This window comes from Elephas maximus, chromosome 13, assembly GCF_024166365.1.
Source record: "Elephas maximus indicus isolate mEleMax1 chromosome 13, mEleMax1 primary haplotype, whole genome shotgun sequence".
NCBI lineage: Eukaryota > Metazoa > Chordata > Mammalia > Proboscidea > Elephantidae > Elephas > Elephas maximus.
In genome coordinates, this window is record NC_064831.1 from 49,439,140 (window position 1) to 49,462,814 (window position 23,675).

Here is a 23,675-nt window from a genome sequence, read left to right on the forward strand (position 1 = left end):
ATATACATATATATTTTTAAATCAATGTAATAGGAAGATATTTATGGATGAAATGATATTATGTCTAAGATTTGGTTCAAAATAAATCAGAGGTAGGAGGGAACGGAAAAAACAACACTGGCCATGAGCTGTCAACTGATGAAGGTGGGTGATGGACAGAGTCACTTTGAGTTGGAATTGACTTGAGGGCAACGGGTTTGTTTTTTTTGGTGGGTAGTTTTAAATTTTCCATTAAAAAAAAAAGAGAGAGAGAAAGAAATATCAACGAGAAAGATTCAGAAATTAATGGATTTTTGAGACCTCTGCACAAAGCTGAGTTATTCCTACTCAACTCGTACCTTGTTGAAGAGCACACTGATAGCACAGCCTGCGGTTCACTGACTACAGAATTGCCACAGACTTCTTTTGGGAACCAATTTACAGTCCAAAAAGCCTACAACTTTTAACCAAGGAAAAAGATTATTTTGTGTGTTTGGGAAATGTCTCTCTCCACATGGACAGCTAAGTGCTGGCTGAAAAGACAGTGCTAAGCAGACTGCAGTATCATTCCCACCTGTGACGGCATGAGTTCCACCCTTGTGTTCCAACAGGCCATCCAGCCCAGTCTGGCTTGGCATGATTCATTTCACCCTAAATTTGGACTTATGTAAAATGTCTGTTTTTATAAAGCTTCCTTTAACAGAAAATCATTTTCTTCTTGTTAGTCTCCTCTTTTAGGTTTTTTTTTTTTTCATCATAAATAGCAATTTTGGAATCATGCTGGGTTTCCATCAATGCAAAAGAACTGCAACTCCAATTCCTCGTGCCTTGGGAAAAAAATAGCAGTGGATGTGATGCTGGCTTCTCAGTCATGCACGGGGTTCAGAGGATCAGCCAGGGAAAACCGGAGTCACCATGGAATCTATTCTTACCTCACTTTATTCTGCCAATTAAGGAAAGCTGAAACAGAAGAGGTGATTCTTGGGGAACTGTAACCAAGCCCTCAGGTAGTCTTCTCACACACTGACTCTGCGGCTGGCCATGTGACTTTCTTTGGTCAATGGAACAACAGCAAGCCTGGTGCAAATACAGGTTTAAAAAATGCTTGTGCATGGGACTGGTACTCTCTTGCTGCTCTTGGGAACTGTGTGACCACTACTATGCAAACAAAGCAGGATTAGCCTAGAGTGACAAGAAATACAAGGCCAAGTCATCTCTGCCTGCACAGCTGAAATTGAGCCAACTGCGAGGCGTGGGAGTGAGGCCATGCTAGATCATCTATCCCCAGCCAAACCACCAACTGACCACAGGGATCAGATGAGCCAGCCTAGGTCTGGTTTTCAAACCTGTAAAATAGCAACAAAAACCACTGTTGTGCAAAAATGAAACAAAACATGAAGGACCTTTGTTATCACTTCTCCACAGGCTGTGAGCTCTTCATAAGAGAGGTACTTGCCTAATTCATCTTTAATTTCCCAGCTGCTGGCACCATATTGGGTAAGAATTCCTACATGCCCTAACCTCCTTTGCAATTATTGTGTCTTCTTCACTTTGAGGTTCAAAACTCTCTATCTCCAACCACCTTTTTCTCTGGTAAACCAAAACCAAAAACCAAATCCTTTGCCATCAAGTCGATTCCGACTCATAATGGGTCTCTGATAGGACCAGGCATATCTGCCAAGCTCAAGTCAAAGGCCTGAGCACCCACTGGTGCCACAAATTTGAACACCAATACCAGAATTCAACAGTCTGCACATTTGGGCCAGAACTTGGGAGTGTGGTGTGTGTAGCCCAAGATTGCCTGTCCTACTCTGGACTCTACTGCAAAGAGAAGGCTCCATGTTTCAGGAGCTCCAGAAGGCCGAGCAGCTCATTCCTAACCATGGAGATTCCAGTGGGTGCTGGGAGAAACTCACCCTGTGCACATTTCTTCAGGAGACCTCTCCCTACAGTCACAACTTGGGCTTGATAATCAGGTTATGTGGGATTATCAGGCAGCCACCAAAATACGATAAATATGCTAATGATGGAGAAGGATTTACAAAATAAGCGGGAAAATACAGAGCACAAAACATACACTTGCCCCTTAATTACAACTACATAAAAGCAATGTTTGGATAGATTGGCAGGAAACCGAAATATATGAAAATAATTCCTGTTAGGGTAGTGACACTAGAGGTGAAGTCTTCCAGATTTATTTCTCCTAACCTTTTAGAGTTGATACAGTAATGAATCATAAATAAATGCAATCTTCCATCTCCAAGCAGGCTGTCTTGAATGATCCCAGAAAGAAAACTGCCTGGTCATGTCTAGACTCTAAGGAAACAGATTCTAATCCACAAATGAGGTTTGGTGGGAAGAGCCTTAATAGACAGGGATTAGAAAATGCTAGATTCTGGCACCAACTCAGCCAAAAATTAGCTTTGAGGCTTTGGAAGTCATTTAACCACTCTAGGTCTCTCTGTGAACAGAAGCAAAAGGACTTAGGATAGGATTCTTAAATACTCTTCTGGGCTCCACAGTTTTACTTTCTACAACAAAGCATATGATTATAAAGTATTGTGAATAAATTTTTAACAAAGACATCAGAACTCAAAACACCCAAAAGAGTGTGGCCCTTTCAGAGCAGTTCTTATACATATTCCAGGAAAGCTGGCCTCCCTCTTTGTCCTCCAGGACTTCCGGACATGACATTGCAGATCTCCAGTGAGGCTAATTCTTCCTCCTTAGAGGCAGAACGTGACTCTTCAAACAGCTGGGAGGGACCTGGTGTGAAGTCTGGTGAATAAGATGGGTGATTGGGCTGGGCGCTAAAACTTAGAGTCATAAAGGATCTTGGTGGCGCAATGGTTGAGAGCTATGGCTGCAAACCAAAAGGTCATCAGTTCGAATCTACCAGCTGCGCCTTGGAAACCCTAATGGGGCAGTTCTACTTTGTCCTAAATGGTTGCTATGAATCAGAACCGACTTGATAGCAACAGGTTTTTTGGTTTTTAAAGGAAATTAAAAAATTTTTTTCTTATGTAGCTCACTACCATTCCAAAGTGCTTTGGACGATGGCAATGACATTGTTCCTACGGTGAAGACTCAGAAGGGAGGGCATACTTCACTTGAATGTACAGTGTAAGTCCTCATTAGCTTGTCAAAAGCCAGTGTCATTATTTTGGGAAGGCTCCTATAGTTCTACTTCTCAAGGATGGCTGTCATAAAGATACATAAGACATACTTTGCTAGGACTGAATGCCCAAAAGCCTTTTGTCCCTGCCAAACTAAATTCTGAGGTTGCAATCTAAAACATGATTTGTTGGCCACTATTTTAGAATGTGCCTATAAAAATGAGCTACTTGCTTTTAATACCTGTGTCATTTAACCTTTAACTTCTTATTTACTGTGTAAATATCAAGACCAAGCAAGGTTAAAAAAATAATATTAAGAACTCATCATTGAGAAATTCGTTTTAGTTACACAGTCATACAACCACGAGGTGCTAAATCTTTGTTAAAAAAAAAGAAACCATGACTCAATCTAGGGAAATCAGGTCTATACATAATTTTTACATATCCCACTATGAAGCTCATAATACCTTGCATTGGTACAGAGCTTTCTGTTTCTGCTTTTTGAGGCTGATGAAAAGAACTCTTAGAAATTCTTACCCATTAACGAGCCCTAGTACTTGCCCATCAGGAAACACGAAGTACTCCGTGTGCTCTTTCATTTAGTCTCGCATGAACCCAGGACAGAGCACTAGGTAAGGAAGACATTCAAAGCCAGCTTCCAAGTTGCGGTTACCAAATGCTCACTGCTGCTCTTATCTAGGCCCAAGTATAACTCCTGAAACAGACTTCAAATTCATGAGATTCAACTGAGGAAGAAGGAGCAAGAGAAGTCCCTCGTGCAATATGGGAGGGATGGGAAGGTTTCCCAGAGGAGAGAGTGGAAGGATAAGAAAGGTGAATTACAAACTGTACATTGTGCCCATGAGTCAGCACATGGCGGCCTTCCCTGTGAGTCACAATTAGGTGAATCTCGGTAGGATCTTGAGCACAGGTGGAGAGCCTAACGTGCTAGAGACTTCCAAGAGGCCTCACTCTCTCTCTCTCTCTCACACACACACACACAGATAAATCAACTCAGTTCTGTACAGGTGCAGTCCCAGTAGCCCCGCCAAGGGCTGACTACTGCATTAGATTCTCCATGCTAATCCTCAGCAAACCCCCAAGGGCAAGGCCCCTTCCCTGCTGTTCTAAGCAGCTGAGGAATACACCTGGGCAGGCCCAGGCAGATGTGGGACACAAAATGATGATGCCTGCTTTGGCTTGAAGGGGTCTTATACAAACAGTAAATATTATAACTGAGTTTCCTGAGTATTGAAGATGTTGATGTGCCATTCTAAGGAGCAGGCTTAATTTTTCAATTCAGGGAAGGAATGACTCAATGCATGTTTGCCAACTGACTCTAGATCAGGTAGATCTCAAAATGGTACATCTCCTATTTCAGGACAACCAGCTCTTTCAACTTTTCTGTCAGGGAATCATGGCCTCAGCAATAGTACTGGATGAACAGATAGTCTCCCTGTGGCCCACAACATGCCCATCTGTGTTCTGGCACAGAGCCCAGAAGTAGGTAAGTCCCACCCTCTCCTCCCATAGACAGGCTACAAAACTCGGAAACAACTCTCTTCCTTAGAACGTGCCTCTTCTGCACCCATTTGACCAGCGGTCAACAGCAATGGGGCTGCATTAAGCATAGCGTTTCTGAGGTCTCCAAAAAAAGGCATCATGGACTACTTTGCAGTCTGCCCAGCATTAAAGATGAGTTTAACTAAGAGAACACCACTTTTCCCAAGGAACCACTGCCGTATTTCAATTCAGTAAGAATCTTTAAGCTCTTGACATAAACACATTGATTTTTTTTTTAGACGTATCAAACCATGGAAAATAATTACAGAAATTCTGAAGTACTAGGACTATCATATTGCTTAAATTCAAGGGGCCAGATGACCAGTTAGGTGGCCCCACCCATTACACTCTCAATGTAAATAGTTCTCGGGAGAGATTGCAAAAATAATGCGGGTGGACTGACTTCTTAAACCCTAAAATTGTGAGCGAAAATTTATTTGTAGGTAAAGTGTCCTCTTAGGTTAGGGCAAAAGGTGACATAATTTTGGACTACGAAAAAAAACAAAAGGCTTTGGCCAAAGGTGTCCTTCTAAAGGGTTTTTGTTTGTTTTTAATCATTCTTTTTAATAAACACACCCTACGGTCAAAAGCTGCTTCTGAGACTTGTGTGTAGGTTGGCCGAGCCTTTACTAAGTTTCCCTTAGGTTGCTCATGCAGAATATAGATTTTTAAATTCGTGCAATGGTGGTTATCTTTTTTGACTTAGCTGCACTTTCAGTCATTAAAAACAGCAAACCAGAAAAAGACCAGTTCAACCACCTAAGCGGGATTATTTGAAGAGAAGTAGCAAGTGTGGAAACTATGAAGGCTTGTAGGGTAACTTCTTTTTTTTTTTCTGGACTGCCAATCTCTTCCAAATAGAGTCCTTGCTTTTGTGCTTCAGAAAGAAAAGTACACCACACCAAAGCCCAAGGGATGTGGCTTTTTTTGTTGTGTTCATTTATTTTTTCTCTTTCGGGGGGGGGCGGGGGCGTTAAGAGAAAAAGTCAGAAAAGAGTCAGAGAAAGGGCCTGTCACTTCCATATGCTCTCAAAGTGCCAAAGGAAAAAGAACAAAAACCTGTAACTCAAGAAGACTCCCTCCCGGTCACCGCACACCCGAAAAGTCCCGGTCCTCGCACTGGAAGACGCGATGGGAGTCCTCACACAGAGGTGTTTTCTCGGCCTTTTCGGCACAAAGACCCTATCGGCCGGCGCCCCTTAAAAGTCCAGGCCGGCGTGGCTCTACACTGCCCCCCGGTCACCGCCAGGTGCTCGCCCCACCTGGCGCCCCTGGCTGCCTCTGTGTCGCCCGCGCCTCCCCCGCCGGCTTGCCCCTGCCAGGAGGAGTGCTGCGGCCGCTGCCCGGGCCACCCGCGGCGGAGGGGCGCCGAGGGACCTGCCTGCGATGCCCGCCGGAGGGTAGGGAGAGGGGGCGTCGTGAGCCCGCTCAGGCGCAAACGTCCCCGCGCGCCACGACCAAAGGGACACCGGCGGTTGCCCCCACCTCCCTAGAAAGAAGAAAGGGATCCCCTCCGAGAGCCGTGCCCCAGGAAAACAGATGTGCCCAGGCGACAGCTGGCACACAGTACGCGGCCACAAAGTTTCGCGACGCGGAAAGCGACTTGGAAGGAAGTTTTCCTTTGCCTCTCACTCCCTTTCCCTGCCCGGGTTCCCGAAAGAGCAGGAAACAAGAGCTCGCGACGAGCCGGCTCCCGCGTCACCTTCTCCACCCCTGGCCTCGGCTGCACGCCCAAGGTGTGTGCTCGCGCCGGAGCTCCCTGCCCCATCCCGGATCCGGCGTCCAGGGACGCGGCGCCGCCAACTCACCATGGTGACTCGCGCCGCGGTCGCGCCTCCACCCGGTCCGGCAGCCGCGGAGCTGGGGCCGGAACGCAGTCTCCTGGGTGAACTTCAAAAGTTGGTTCCCTTCGCCAAAAACAGGCTCCCGACACCCAAGCACTCACAGGAGCCAATGGGAACCCAGAAGGGACTCCATCCAGGCGGGATCGGCGGCGCTAGGTGAGGGCGAGAGGGGGGCGATTTAGCAGACTGGGCGCATGTTGCAGAGGGCAGGGGTCCACTCAGGCCCCGCGCTCGCCGGTTGACTAAGTGAGTTCTATGCGCTCGGTGCCTGTGCCTAGTTCCTCAGTCTCTCCCCTCTTTCTTCGGCCACTTACTCCGTACTCCTCTGGCTGAGCCTCGTCTCGGGCTGGGCAATCTGTCCATAAATGGAGAATTCAGCTCAGGCCTGACCAATCAGGGTTTGTTTTCATAGCGTCACTCCTCCGGGAAATTGTAGTAGCCAACAAGCTTGGAGCCGCTGGAGTTTCCAAAGACCTCTGGATCCTGTAGTCCTCCTCCCCCGCCAACCTCCACAGAGCGCTGCTGATCCTGGCTGCAAGACCTGAACTATTAGGAAGAAAATTCCCCTTGAGAGGTAAACCTGTAACTGTTTTTCAGCGCTAAAATCGGTATACGTTTAGCTTCCCCGCTGAAGTGGCATTATTTTTCCAGAGCTTTTTTTTTTTTTTTTTAAGAAGAAGGAAATATTTTATCAGCATAAAAGATCAGAGTCGTGGCAGTAGCCCAAAGGAAATCCTTTTTCTTTTCAACGTCTGGGATTGTGAGGAAAGTCAAAAATATCGTTTTCCTCACCCCTCCTTTTACCTGAATTTCCTTGAAAAACAAAGGAAGGATTTTTTTTTTTTTTAACGTTTTGATGGCAGAGAATTAGCACGTGCAGTGGGCAGGGGAGAGGGGAGAGGTGGGTGGGAAGAAAGCGCCCTCTAATCTCACTCAAAGTGTGTTTATCCAGAACAATCAAAATTATAAAAGTACACTATTCTAGAGTGTTGAGTTTCAAGAAATCAGGTGAGCAATGAGGAGACTGGGGTGGGGAAAAGCAGTCTCCTGATATGAACGTGCTGTTATGTGCGGTGGAGTCAATTCCGACTCATATAACCCTATTTGACAGAGCAGAACTGCCCCATAGAGTTTTCTAGGCTGTAATCTTTACAGGAGCCCATCGCCAGGTATTTTCTTCTTGGAAGCCATTGGTGGATTCCAACTCAACCGCCATCTTTTTGGAGGGCTTAACTAACCATTGGGCCACCAGGTAGGGAGTCTGAATTTACCGTTTGGGGAGCTTAGGAAGTAAATTTGGTGAGTCACAGCAGGGGTATCCTCATGGAATCTGGGAGATAACATCTGAAAATGGCAGAGCATAGAAAAACTGTGAAGAATGATGACTTACTTTGATTTACTTTATGAGCTTTTGTTGTAGTCCTACACTTCAGTATAGGATCATAGAATTGGAAAGGATGTTAAAAATCATCTTGTCTAGAATGGATAAACAAAATGTGGTGTATTCATACAGTGGAATACTATTCAGCTATGAAAAGGAATGAAGTAACTACTTTAGGTGAAGGGAAGGACAATACTCAATACACGGAAGGTCAGCTCAACTGGACTGGACCAAAAGCAAAGAAGTTTCCTGGATAAACTGAATGCTTCGAGGGTCAGCAAAGCAAGGGCAGGGGTTTGGGGACTATGGCTTAAGGGGACTTCTCAGTCAATTGGCATAATAAACTCTATTATGAAAACATTCTGCATCCCACTTTGAAGTGTGGCGTCTGGGGTCTTAAATGCTAACAAGCGGCCATCTAAGATGCATCAATTGGTCTCAACCCACCTGGATCAAAGGAGAATGAAGAACACCAAGGTCACACGATAACTAAGAGTTCAAGAGACAGAAAGGGCCACGTGAACTAGACTTACATCATCCTGAGACCAGAAGAACTAGATGGTGCCTGGCCACAACTGATGACTGCCCTGACAGGGAGCAGAACAGAGAACCCCTGAGGGAGCAGGAGAACAGTGGGATGCAGACCCCAAATTCTCATAAAAAGACCAGACTTGATGGTCTGACTGAGACTAGAAGAATCCTGGCGGTCATGGTCCCCAAACCTTCTGTTGGCCCAGGACAGAAACCATTCCCGAAGACTACTCATCAGACATGGAAGGGACTGGACAATGGGTTGAAGAGAGATGCTGATGAAGAGTGAGCTACTTGTCAGGTGGACACTTGAGACTGTATTGGCATCTCCTGTCTGGAGGGGAGATGGGAGGGTAGAGAGGGTTAGAAACTGGCGAAACGGTCACGAAAGGAGAGACTGGAGGAAGGGAGCAAGCTGACTCATTGCGGGGAGAGTAAATGGGAGTGTGTAGTAAGGTGTATATAAGCTTGTGTGTGACAGACTGACTTGATTTGTAAACTTTCACTTAAAGCACAATAAAAAATATTTTAAAAAAACCGCCCAACATCAAATCTTGTAAGGCTCCTACCATCTTTAGTGCATACTGAGATTAAATCTTTCAATTTGGAGTCTTTGTATGAAAAAAGAAAAAAGGAATGAAGTACTGACACATGCTGCAACATGGACGAACCTTGAAAATATTATGCTAAATGAAAGAAGCCAGTCTCAAAAGGTCACAGATTGCATGATTGCATTTACATAAAAGTCCAAAATAGGAGAATCCGTAGAGATAGGAAGCAGATTGCCAGGGGTTGGGGAGAGGGGAGGATGGGAGTGACGACTTATGGGTATGCAGTTTCTTATCGGGGTGATGAAAATTTTCTGGAATTAGATAGCGGTGAAGGTGGTACAACTTTGAGACTATATTAAAAACCACTGAATTGTACATTTTAAAAGGGTGGGTCTTATGGTACGTGAATTACATCACAGTTGAAAAAATTGAAAGAAGAGCATCTTGTCTAAATTCTTTAAAAACTGTTCACTCAGGTAACAGATTTAACTGAATGCCTGCCATACATCAGCATGGCTGCTATGCAGAGTCTCTGCCCTCACTAAGTTTCCAATTTTAGAAGTATGGGACTTACTGTGAATTATAAATAATAATAATAATTCCAGGAAAGATACAAGTATAATGCAAAGGGACATCGCAGTTTTGAGCAGGAACTGCCATCCTCAGAGTTGTGGTTTAAGTTAGGAAATTCACCTGGTTGCAGTGTGTAGTATGAACTGGAAAGGCAGCAGCTGGGCACTCACTATGTACTAGGCTAGGCATGACTTGCTAAATAATATGCCATATCTTATTGGAACATGTCAGCTACCTTCACATACTTCAAAAAACATTGCCAGGTATGTTGGGAACTGTCTTCATTATCTAGTGCTGCTATAACAGAAATATCATAACTGGGTGGCTTTAACAAACAGAAATGTATTTTCTCAGTTAGGAGGCTAGAAGTCCAAATTCAGGGTGCTGGCTCCAGGGGAAGATTTTCACTGTCTGTGTCTCTGGGGGAAGGTCCTTGTCTTTTTTCAGCTTCTGTTCCTTGGTCCTTGGCAATTTTGATGTTGGACGGCATCTATCTTCCCCTGTCTCTGCTTGCTGGCATGCTTAATCTGCTCTTTTATATCTCAAAAGAAATTGACTTAAAACACACCCTGTGCTATTAATGCCTCATTAACATCACACAGAAAACCCATTCCAAAATGGGATTATAACCATAGGCATATACGGTTTAGGATTTACGACACATGTTTTGGGGGGACACAATTCAATCCATAACATGAGCTAATGGACAGAGTTTACCAAAAGCAAAATTTGACCCTTATAGTAATACAGGCTGGAAATGGCGATTGCCTAAACCAGATTCTGACCATAGTCAGTTCTGATTAGTAGTTAGATTGAAGCGGGCTTTAAGAGATACAGGCAAAGGCATAGCTGTTTTACACACAATTAACATTTAAGCACTGAAACTCTATTACTAACCCATTAACAACCTTTAAATCTTGGATATGTCTAAAGCTACCTTGAGCCTGGACAAGATCCACATTTATGCCTATTCATACTTATGCCTATTCCCCAGAAAGGTGATCCAACGAAATTTGGAAATTATCAAACAATACCTTTAGTATCACCTGCAAGCAAAATTTTGCTGAAGATCATTCAGAAGCGGCTGCAGAAGTATAACCACAGGGAACTGCCAGAAATTCAAGCTGAATTTAGAAGAGGATGTGGAATCAGGGATATCATTGCTGATGTCGGATGGATCCTGGCTAAAATCAGAGGATACCAGAAAGATGTTTACCTGTAGTTTATTGACTACTCAAAGGCATTCGACTGTATGGATCATAACAAATTATAGATAACATTGCAAAGAATGGGAACTCCGCAACACTAAATTGTGCTCCTGAGGAATCTGTGCATGGGTCAAGAGGCAGCCATTCAAACAGAACAAGGGAATACTGCATGGTTTAAAGTCAGGAAGGGTGTGTGTCAGGGCTGTATCTGTTCACCATACCTATTGAATCGATATGCTAAGCAAATAATCCGAGAAGCTGAACTATATGAAGAAGAGTGGGGCATCAGGATTGAAGGAAGACTCATTAACAAACTGCGATATGCAGATGACACAACCTTGCTTGCTGAAAGTGAAGAGGACTTGAAGTACTTACTGATGAAGATCAAAGACCACAGCCTTCAGTATGGATTACACCTCAACATAAAAAAAACAAAAATTCTCACAACTGGACCAATAAGCAACATCATGATAAATGGAGAAAAGATTGAAGTCAAGGGTTTCATTTTACTTGGATCCACAATCAACACCCATGGAAGCAGCAGTCAGAAAATCAAATGATGCATTGCACTGGGTAAATCAGCTACAAAAGACAACATGTTGAAAAGCAAAGATGTCATCTTGAGGACTAAGGTGTATCTGACCCAAGCCATGATATTTTCAGTCACCTCATATGCATGTGAAAGCTGGACAATGAATAAGGAAGACCAAAGAAGAATTGACGCCTTTGAATTGTGGTGTTGGTGAAGAATATTGAATATACCATGGACAAATCTGTCTTCAAAGAAGTACAACCAGAATGCTCCTTAGAAGCAAAGATGGCAAGACTGCATCTCACATACTTTGGACGTTTTATCAGGAGGGATCAGTCCCTGGAGAAGGACATCATGCTTGGTTGACGGTTAGCAAAAAAGAGGAAGACCCTCAACGAGATGGATTGACACAGTGACTGCAACAATAAGCTGAAGCATAGCAACAGTTATAAGGATGGCGCAGGACTGGGTAGTGTTTTGTTCTGTTGTGCATGGGGTCACTATGAGTCGGAACCAACTTGATGGCACCTAACAACAATTACTACACCCTGAGTCTATTTGTCAATTGGTTTATCATTTGGGATAATACATATATATACATATATATTTTTTAAATGTTTGGTTACGACAAATCTGATCAGTGTCTAATCTCTCAAATCTACAAGATACTGCAAAACCTTAACAACAAAAAGACAAATAACGGAATTAAGAAATGGGGCAAAGGATATGAACAGACACTTCACCAGAGAAGACATTCAGGTCGCTAACAGATACTTGAGGAAATGCTCACGATCATTAGCCATTAGAGAAATGCAAATCAGAACTACAGTGAGATACCATCTTACCCCAAAAAGGCTGACATTAATCAAAAAACACAAAATAATAAATGTTGGAGAGGTTGTAGAGAGACTGGAACACTTATACACTGTTGGTGGGAATGTAAAATGGTACAACCACTTTGGAAATTGATTTGGCACTTCCTTAGAAAGGTGGAAGTAGGGCTACTATAGGATCCAGCAATCCCACTCCTTGGAATATATCCTAGAAAAATAAGAGCCCTCACATGAATAGATATATGCACACTCATGTTCATTGCAGTACTGTGCACAATAGCAAAAAGATGGAAGCAACCTAGGTGCCCATCAACAGATGAATGGATAAGCAAATTATGATATAGTCACACAATGGAATACTACCCAACAATAAAGAAAAATGATGAATCCGTGAAACATCTCATAACATGGGTGAATCTGGAAGGCATTATGCTGAGTGAAATTAGTCAGTCGCAAAAGGGCAAATATTGTGTGAGACCACTATTATAAGAACTCAAGAAAAGGCTTAAACACAGAAAAAAAAAAAGCATTTTTTGATGGTTATGTCAGTGGGGAGGGAGGGAGAGGGGTATTCACTACCTAGATAGTAGACAAGAATAATCTTAGGTGAAGGGAAGGGCAACATACAACACAGGGGAAGCCAGCACAACTGGACTAAACCAAAAGCTAAGAAGTTTCCTGAATACAACCAAACACTTCGAGGGACAGACTAGCAGGGGCGGGGGTCTGGGGACCATGGTATCAGGGATCATCTAGGTCAAGCAGCATAATAAAGTGTATTAAGAAAATGTTCTGCATCCGACAATGGTGAGTGATGTCTGGGGTCTTAAAAGCTAGCAAGTGGCCATCTAAGATGCATCAATTTGTCCCAGCTCACCTGGAGCAAAGGAGAATGAAGAACACCAAGAGACAGAAAGGGCTGCATAAATCAGAGACTCCATCAGCCTGAGACCAGAAGAACTAGATGGTGCGTGGCCACCACCAATGACCGCCCTGACAGAGAACAAAACAGAGAATCCCTGACAGAGCAGGAGAAAAGTGGGGTGCAGAACTCAAATTCTAGTAAAAAGACCAGACTTAATGGTCTGACTGAGACTGGAGGAACCCCAGAAGACAAGGCATCTGGGCTCTCTGTTAGCCCAAAACTAAAACCATTTCCAAAGCCAACTCTTCAGACAAAGATTCGACTGGACTGCTGTTAGGTGCTGTCAAGTCGGTTCCAACTCATGGCGACCCTATGCATGAGAGAACAAAACATTGCCCAGTGCTGCACCATCCCTACAATCGTTGCTACACTTTACCTCATTGTTGCAGCCACTATGTCAATCCATCTCGTTGAGGGTCTTCCTCTTTACCGTTGACCCTATGCTTTGCAAAGCATGATGTCCTTCTCCAGGGTCTGATCCCTCCTGGCAACATGTCCAAAGTATGTAAGATGCAGTCTCACCATCCTTGCTTCTAAGGAGCATTCTGGTTGTACTTCTCTCAAGACAGATTTGTTCATTCTTTTGGCAGCCATGGTATATTCAATATTCTTTGCCAACACTACGATTCCAAGGTATCACTTCTTCTTTGGTCTTCCTTATTCATTGTCTAGCTTTCACATGCGTATGATGCGTGCGATTGAAAATACCATGGCTTGGGTCAGGTGCACCTTAGTCTTCAAGGTGACATCTTTGCTTTGCAACACTTTAAAGAGGTCCTTTGCAGCAGATTTACCCAATGCAATGCATCATTTGATTTTCTGACTGCTGCTTCCATGGGTGTTGATTGTGGATCCAAGTAAAATGAAATCCTTGACTAGACCGTAAGATATAAAATTATACTTGTGAAGAGTGTGCTTGTTAGCTCAAGTAGATATACAAGACTAAATGGGCAGCTCCCATCTGGAGGTGAGATGAGAAGGCAGAAAAGGATAGGAGCTGGTTGAATGGACCCGGGAAATCTGGGGTGAAAAGGAGGAATGTACAGTCCTATTATAGGGAGAGCAACTAGGGTCACGTAACCATATGTGTATATGTTTTTGAGCGAGAAACTAACTTGAACTGAAAACTTTCACTTAAAGCATAATAAAAAAAATTATTTAAAAAAAAATACTTTTCTTTGTCCTAATGATCTCTTTCCAGTTTCAAGAGGTAGGTGGAGCTTTGATGAAGGTGTATGGTTGTGTTCATTTTTCATGGTTTTATAATATAGTCATTTTCCGGATTGAAATACATATTTATGTCTAAACTTAGATTATGCAGTGTTTCATTGTGTTGTACACAGGGTCACTATGAACCAACTCAGTGGCACCTAACAACAAAAACAAACTTAGATTAAAAAGAGCCCTGGTGGCACAACTATTAAGTGCTGGGTTGCTAATGAAAAGGTTGGTGGTTTGAACCCACTCAGAGGCTCTGCCAAAGAAAGATCTGGTGATCTGCTTCCTTAAAGATTACAGCCAAGAAAACCCTATGAGCAGTTTTACTCTGTCATGTGGGTTTGCTATGAGTCAGAGCCAGTTAGACGCCTCCAACAGCAGCAATAAACTTACAAGATTTAAAAAAAAAAAAAACAAGATTTAGTACCACATAAATTTGTGAGATCTTAATTTCTAAGCTTCAATTCCCTTATCTAGAAAATAGATTGCTGTGCACGTGAAATGAAATAATGTGCCTGAAGATGGGTAACACTTGTTTGTTCCCTTTTCCCATCACCCACACCACGTGTTAGGGATTCCGAACTGGGTTCCTGGATAACATCAGATGGGCCAGGGCCCCCTGAATTGCATGTAAAGTTGTGGGGCTCTTTGAAGGTGCCCTTTTCTGCAGGGAGAGTTAATAGCTTTTATCAAATTCTCAAAGAGGCCATACAAGCCCAAATGTTAGGAGTCATAGCTTTTGCTTATGTTACTTATGCCTCTCTGGGCCTTTTTCTTCACTATCTTTGTGTTTTCCCTGAGGCTGTGAATTAGAACTGAGCCTGATACTTTAAAAGCAGAGGCTTAGCTTGGATTCTCAAAGTAAAACCCACTAATTCACAGCCTGAGTATAGAATATAATGTGTGGCCATGCAGCGCAGCCTGTAATTTCATAAAGAATCTCTCCTTCCCCACCTATCCCCACTTTGTTGTTCTGTTGTTAGGTGCTGTTGAGTTGATTTTTGACTCACAGCGACCCCATTAAACAGAGTAAAATTGACCCATGGGGTTTTCTAGTCTGCGATCCTATGGGAACAGATCCCCAGATCTTTCTCCCATGGAGCAGCTGGGCGGGTTCGAACTGCCACCCAGCCACTTTTGATTAGCAGCCAAGCACTTAAACATTGTGCCACTGGGCTCCTATCTTCATTTTAAAAAACCAAACCCATTGCTGTCGAGTTGATTCTGACTCATAGCAACCCTACAGGACAGAGTAGAACACAGAGTTTCCAAGGAACGCCTGGTAGATTAGAACTGCTGACCTTTTGGTTAGTGGCAGTAAAACTTAACGACAGCACCAGGGTTTCCACTTAAAAAAAAAAAAAAACTGTTGCCATCATGTTGATTCCGACTCATAGCGACCCTGTAGGACAGAGTAGAACTGCCCCATAGAGTTTCCAAGGAGCACCTGGTAGATTTGAACTGCTGGCCTTTTGGCTAGCAGCCGTAGCTTTTAACCACTATGCCACCAGGGGTTCTGGTTTCCACTTTAGGGGGTACATTGTCAGTTTTGGCCTGGATGACTTATGTCCTTGGAGTGTTCTAGTTTGTGCCTTCATTCCTGTGAAATTATTAATTGTACCACCTTTCACTTTCAAAAAGGCCTAGTTCGAATGATAAATATATGGCCATCTTAGATCTTTTTTACCAAATTTTACCAAAAAAAAAAAATCTTCACCTTTTGTTATGAACATTTTTCCAATTTTTCTGACTTATACCTATTTTCAGAGCACTCAGTAATATAGTACTAGATGTTTATTTTTATTCAAGGCCAGAGTAGCAATGAAGTGGAAGCTACTTACGAAACTGTAAAACTCATTCTAGACACATGATGGAGCTAGTCAAATGAGACTTTAAACACACCTCAGTGCAGTTAAGTGCACTTTATCTGGGGCTGGATGGAAAGGAACAGAGGAGGAAAATCTGGGTGGATAGAAAGCAGAAGTCCCCATATGAGTCCATCAGTGAAAAAACTCACAGCTTACACATTTTAGAAAACAATCCCCAGGAAGAGAACAGAGGCAATGAAACTAGTTTCCATGTCGATATGATAAAAGAACATTCAGAACACATTCACAACAATGAAACTGAAGGAAAAATTGCTAATAGGAAAATTAGGCCAGAAATCTTTCACGAGATGCTAACGCACAAGGGAATTGCGTTGCATTGATGTGGGCTGTCCTGTTTAATCACTGTTTCCATTATAACAGGCATCATTTATTATCAGGTTCACTAGATTTCAGCTAAGGAGCCCTGGTGGTGCAGTGGTTAAAGTGCTTGGCTGCTAACAGAAAGGTTGGTGGTTTGAACCCACCAGGCATTCCGAAGGAGAAAGATGTGACAGTGGGCTTCTGTAAAGATTACGGGCTTGGAATATACCAGGCAGTTCTACTCTTTCCTATAGGGTCACTATGAGTAGGGATTAACTCAACTGCAGTGGGTTTGGTTTTAGTTTTAGAGTTCAGCTACTGAGCTAAGTGCATAGTATGCAATATCTTATTTAATCCTCCATATCCTCTGGTTAATTCCGTTTGCAGATAAGACACTAAATTTAACCCAAGCTACTCAGCCACCCTTGCATCAAATCCATATATTTACCTGACTCCTCTAAGCAGTGACTCTGTGGCAGAAATGTCAATCTGAAGAAAGTTTCCCCAAAGCAGGCATAATATGAACATCAATTGTTGTTGTTGTTAGGTGCCGTCGAGTCGGTTCCAACTCACAGGGGCCCATGTACAACATAAGGAAACACTGCAGGGCCCCGCCATCCTCAGAATCATTGTTATGCTTGAGCCCATTGTTGCAGCCACTGCGTCAATCCATCTCGTTGAGGGTCTTCCTCTTTTTCACAGACCCTCTACTTTACCAAGCATGATGTCCTTCTCCAGGGACTGGTCCCTTCTGATAACATGTCCAAAGTATGTGAGACAAAGCATTGCCATCCTTGCTTCTAAGGTACGTTCTGGCTGTACTTCTTTCAAGACAGATTTATTTGTTCTTCTGGCAGTCCACGGTATATTCAATATTCATTGCCAACACCCTAATTCTCCAGTTTTCCTTGTTCATTGTCCAACCTCTGAATGTATACGTGACAATTGAAAATACCATGGCTTGGGTCAAGGGAAATTTAGTCCCCAAAGGACATCTTTGCTTTTCAACACTTTAAAGAGGTCTTTTAAAGCAGATTTGTCCAACGCAATGTCGTTTGATTTCTTGACTGCTGCTTCCATAAAAGTTGATTGTGGATCCAAGTAAAATGAAATCCTTGACAACTTCAGTGTTTTCCCTGTTTATCATGCTGTTGCTCATTGGTCCATTTGTGAGGATTTTTGTTTATGTTGAGGCATAATCCATACTGAAGGCTGTGGTCTATGATCTTCATCAGCAAGTGCTTCAAGCCGTCTTCACTTTCAGCAAGCAAGGCTGTGTCATCTGCATATCACAGGTTGTTAATGAGTCTTCCTCCAATCCCGATGTCCCATTCTTCATCATGTAGTCCAGCTTCTTGGATTATTTGCTCACCATACAGATTGAATAGGTATGGTGAAAGGATACAACACTGATGCACACCTTTCCTGGTCTTTAAACCATACAGTATCTACTCCTTCTGTTCCAATGATTGCCTCTTGGTCTGTGTACAGTTTCCTCATGAGCACAATTGAGCATTCCTGAATTTCCACTCTTTGCAGCGTTATCCATAATTTGTTATGATCCACACAGTCAAATGCCTTTGCATGGTCAATAAAACACAGGTAAACATCTTTCTGGTATTCTCTGCTTTCGACCAAGATCCATCTGACATCAGCAATGATATCCCTGGTTCCACATCCTCTTCTGAATCCTGCTTGAATTTCTGGCACTTTCCTGTCAATGTACTGCTGCAACTGCTTTTGAATAATCTTCAATAAAAATTTTACTGATGTGTGATATTGATGATATTGTTTGATAATTTCCACAGTCGGTTGGATCACCTTTCTTTGAAATAGGCAAAAATATGAATCTCATCCAGTCGGTTGGCCAGGAAGTTGCCTTCCACATTTCTTGGCACAGATGAGTGAGCACTTCCAGCACTGCTTGTTTGTTGAAATGTCTCAATTGGTATTCAGTCAATTCCTGGAGCCTTGCTTTTTGCCAATGCCTTCAGTACAGCTTGGACTTCTTCTTATCTTCTGGTACCTCTTGAAATGGTTGAACATCATCCATTTCTTTTGTTAAAGTGTCTCTGTGTATTCCTGCCATCTTCTTTTGATGCTTCCTGGGTCGTTCAATATTTTCTCTGTACAATGCTTGAATATTACAACTTGAGGCTTGAATTTCTTCTTCAGTTCTTTCAGCTTGAGAAATGCTAAGCATGTTCTTCCCTTTTGACTTTTTAACTCTAGGTCTTTGCACATACCATTATAGTATTTTACTTTGTCTTCTCCAGCCACCCTTTGAAATCTTCTCAACTCTTTCACTTCATCATTTCTTTATTTCAGTTTAGCTACTCTATGTTCAAAAGCAAATTTCAAAGTCTCTTCTGGCACCCATTTTGGTCTTTTCTTTCTTTCCTGTCTTTTTAATGACCTCTTGCTTTCTTCATGTGTAATATCCTTGATGTCATTCCATAACCTGTCTGAACTTGGGTCATTAGTGTTCAGTGCATCAAATCTGTTCTTGAGATGATCTCTGAATTCAGGTGGGATGTACTCAAGGTGGTATTTTGGCTCTTGTAGAATTGTTCTAATTTTCTTCAGCTTCAACTTGAACTTGCATATGAGCAATTGACGATCTGTTCCACAGTTGGCCCCTGGCCTTGTTCTCTCCATTGTCCGTTTTCACAAATGTAGTCAATTTGATTCTTGTGTATGCCATCCATCAAGGTTCACGTGTATAGTGGCTTATGTTGTTGAAAAGGTATTTGCAATGAAGAAGCTGTTGGTCTTGCAAAATTCTATCTTGTGATCTCCAGCATTGTTTCTATCACCAAGGCTGTATTTTCCAACTATGGATCCTTTATCTTTGTTCCCAACTTTCAAATTCCAATCACAGATAATTATCAATGCATCTTGATTGCATGTTTGATTGATTTCGGTCTGCAGAAGTTCGTAAAAATCTTCAATTTTCTCACCTTTGGCATTAGTGGTTCCTGGATATCTTAGTCATCTGTTGTTGTTGTTAGGTGCTGTCGCGTCAGTTCCGACTGATAGCTGCCCTTCGTACCGCAGAACGAAACACTGCCCAGTCCTGCACCATCCTTAAAATCGTTGTTATGCTTGAGCCCATTGTTGCAGCCTCTGTGTCAATCCATCTCATTGAGGGTCTTCCTCTTTTCCGCTGACCCTATACTTTACCAAGCATGATGTCCTTCTCCAGGGACTGATCCCTCCTGACAACATGCCCAAAGTCTTTAAGACGCAGCCTCGCCATCCTTGCTTCTAGGGAGCATTCTGGTTTGTTCTTTTGGCAGTCCATGGTATATTCAATATTCTTCACCAACATCGCAATTCAAAGACATCAATTCTTCTTCGGTCTTTCTTATTCATTGTCCAGCTTTCACATGCATATGATGCAATTGAAAATACCATGGCTTGGGCCCAGGGCATCTTAGTCTTCAAGGTGACATCTTTGCTTTTCAACACTTTAAAGTGGTCTTCTGCAGCCGATTTACCCTATGCAATGCGTCTTTTGATTTCTTGACTGCTGCTTCCATGGGTGTTGATTGTGGATCCAAGTAAAATGAAATCCTTGACAACTTTAATCTTTTCTCCGTTTGTCATGATGTTGCTTATTGGTCCAGTTGTGAGAATTTTTGTTTCCTTTATGTTGAGGTATAACCCACACTGAAGGCTGTGGTCTTTGATCTTCATCAGTAAGTGCCTCAAACCCTCTTCACTTTCAGCAAGCAAGGTTGTATCATCTGCATATCACAGTTCGTTAATGAGTCTTCCTCCAATCCTGATGCCCCATTCTTCTCCATATGCTCAGCATACAGATTGAGTAGGTATGGTGAAAGGATACAACCCTGACACACACTTTTCCTGGCAGTAAACCACTCAGTATCCCCTTGTTCTGTCTGAACAACTGCCTCTTGATCTAGGTACAGGTTCCTCATGAGCACAATTAAGTGTTCTGGAATTCCCATTCTTTGCAGTGTTATCCATAATTTGTTACGATCCACACAGTTGAATGCCTTTGCATAGCCATTAAAACACATGTAAACATCCTTCTGGTATTCTCTGCTTTCAGCCAGGATCCATCTGACATCAGCATCTAGTACTGCTATAACAGAAATACCACAAATGGATGGCTTTAACAAAGAGAAGTTGTTCTCTCACCGTCCAGTAGGCTAGAAGTCCAAATTCAGGGCACCGGCTCCAGGAGAAGGCTTTCTGTCTTTGTCAGCTCGCGAGGAAGGTCCTTTTCATCAGCCTTCCCTTGGCCTGGGAGCGTCTCAGCACAGGAACCTCAGGTCCAAAAGACAAGCTTTGCTCTTGGCACTGTTTTCTTGGTGGTATGAAGTCCCTCTCTCTCTCTGCTGGCTTCTCTCTTTATATCTCAAAGAAATTGGCTTAAAACACTATCTAATCTTGTATATCTCATCAGCATAACTTTCACTAATTCATCTCATTTCATCATAGTGATAGGATTTACAATAGGTAGGGAAATCAGATAAAATGGTGGACAATCACACAATACTGGGACTCATGGCCCAGCTAAGTTGACAGATATTTTTGGGGGGACACAATTTAATTCGTGACAGTGGGTAAATTTGAATAGTAGTGGTATTAACTGATCTTCCTTGTAGGCATATGAGTATTATCTGACAGCATTGCACTTCATGATAGATCTTGAAATGTTCTTTTTGTCAGTGAAAATGATGCCATTCCTCTTCAATCTGTTGTCCCTGGCATAGTAGACCATATGACTGTCTGATTCAAAATGGTCAATACCAGTCCATTTCGGCTCACTCTTTATGTAGTCCATTACATACATTTTTGATGACTTCCAATTTTCCTAGATTCATACTTCATACATTCCGTGTTCTGATTACTAATGGGTTTTTGCAGCTGTTCCTTCTCATCTTGAGTCATGCTACCTCAGCAAATGAAGACCCCCAAAGCTTCACTCCATCCACATCATTAAGGTTGGCTCTGCTTTGAGTAGAGTCATATTTTGAGTGCTTTCCAACCTGAGGGGCTCATCTTCTGGCACTATATCAAACAATGTTCTGCTGTTATGCATAAGGTTTTCACTGGCCAGTTTTTTCAGAAGTAGACTACCAGGTCCTTCTTTCTAGTCTGTCTTAGTCTGGAAGCTCCACTGAAATCTGTCCACCATGGGTGACCCTGCTGGGATTTGAAATACCAGTGGCATAACTTCCAGGATCACAGCAACGCGCAAACCACTCCAGTACGACAAACTGAAAAGATGTGTGAGAATGAATAGGAACACACTTATTAAAACCCTGTGAGCTTCTCCAACCCAGATCTCCTTAAAAACTTACCGCTGTTTTATGGAGCCTAAGAATTACATTTGTACAGAGCTTAGTTCAACTTTAAACATTCTCTGCACTTTTTCTAATATGGTGATATTGATTTCTAGAAATTTTAAATACACAAATACAAAGCTTTATGAGAAAGGTGAAAAGAAGTTTGGATTTAATTTTTTAAATCCTTTTTAGTGGATATTGCAGGGAATTTTTTTTTTTAGCTGTACTTTAGATGAAGGTTTACAGAACAAACTAGCTTCTCATTAAACAGTTAGTACACGTATTGTTTTGTGACTTTGGTTACCTACCCCACGACATATCGACACTCTCCCTTCTGAACCTGGATTCCCTATTGTCCTCTCCTGCCTTCTAGTCCTTGCCCCTGCACTAGTGCACCCGTTTAGTCTAGTTTCGTTTTATAGGCCTGTCTAATCTTTGGCTGAAGGGACTTCATTACTGAGCTAAAATGGTGTCAGGGGGCCATATCCTTGGGGTTTCTCCAGTCTGTCAGACCAGTAAGTCTAGTCTTTTTTTTGTGAGTTAGAATTTTGTTCCACATTTTTCTCCAGCTGTCTGGGACCCTGTTTTGTGATCCCTCCCGGAGCAGTCAGTGGGGGTAGCCAGGCACCATCTAGTTTTGCTGGACTCAATCTGGTAGAGGCTGGGGTAGTTGTGGTCCATTAGTTCTTTGGACTAATCTCTCCCTTATGTCTTTGGTTTTCTTTATTCTCCCTTGCTTCAGACAGGGTGAGACCAGTGAAGTATCTTAGATGGCCACTCAAAAGCTTTTAAGACCCCAGACACTACTCACCAAAGTAGAATGTAGAACATTTTCTTTATAAACTATGTTATGGCAATTGAGCTAGATGTTCCCTGAGACCATGGTCCTCACAGCCCTCGGCCCAGTAATTTGGACTCTCAGGGAGTTTGGATGTGTCTATGGAGCTTACACAACCTTGCAGGGAATTTTAATGGTAGAATAATGTTACATGATGCTATTTCTGATTAATATAATTTTTTGCTGTAACAATTACTTTGCTGAAATTAAGGAACAGAAAATATTGAAATGTATGTTTAAAATGACAGCGTATTCAAAGCGTATTTATATAGATTTACTATTATATTTTCTCTGATTTAAACCAACCTTTTCTTGTCTTCCTTTATTCCAGTTTCAGTTTGGTTTTTATGTTCCAAAGATAAGCCCCGACCTTTCTCCGGAATTAAATACCATCGAAAAATGAATAACACTAGTTTTGGTGTTCCACGAGCCATCAAGGAATGAGGTTTTCCACAGAAGGGAGTTTTACAGATAACTGAAACTCCTAGATCAACTCTAAGTCCATACTCTGGTTTTCCTTCCCCTTCCCTGTCAATTTATACTATCTTGTTTGATTTTGTGTATGCTTGCAAGTCATCTTAAATCTTGACTGGAAGAAGGTAAAACATGTGTAAATGAATACATGCATTTAACCCCCCCACCAAAATAACAAATAACTGAGTGAATCTTGCCCTTTTTTTAAGCAGTACTTTTTTTTTTTTTTTTAACTTACAGGAAAATTTTTCTGAAGTAAACTACACACTTCATTGCCTTCCAAAAATATGCTGAATGTCAAGCAGCCTTTGCCTGAAGACATGGTGTTGTACAACTGAGTTCCTTGGGGACTGTTGAATGGAATGACTGTTCAACAAGCTGGTGCCTGGCCCTGGACTGTTGCACTGGTATAGTTCTCCTGTCTTTTTTTTTTTTTTTTTTAAGCTTATCTCCTCCATTGTCAGAGATCTTTTTTTCTTCTGGTTATCTGTTGTCCCAGATTAGTCTCTTTTGGTAACAAGGAGCAGAAAAGCATCTGAGTTGCTTCAGGGGGAAATTGTTTGAAATTCTCGTGTACTGGATCACAGCAAGATCAGAAT

General features: G+C 42.4%; 1 protein-coding gene across 2 annotated transcripts in view; it reads right to left on the reverse strand.

Moving 5' to 3' along the window:
- MYO1E (myosin IE) overlaps positions 1–6,865 on the reverse strand; it is a 211,114-nt gene extending 204,249 nt beyond the window's left edge. For both annotated transcript variants that reach the window (XM_049905947.1, XM_049905948.1), the window contains exon 1: positions 6,467–6,865. In XM_049905947.1, coding sequence (XP_049761904.1) covers positions 6,467–6,469 — 3 coding nt within the window. In that variant the 5' untranslated portion in view covers positions 6,470–6,865. The remainder of the gene's footprint in view (positions 1–6,466) is intronic.
- Between the last annotated feature and the right edge of the window lie 16,810 nt (positions 6,866–23,675).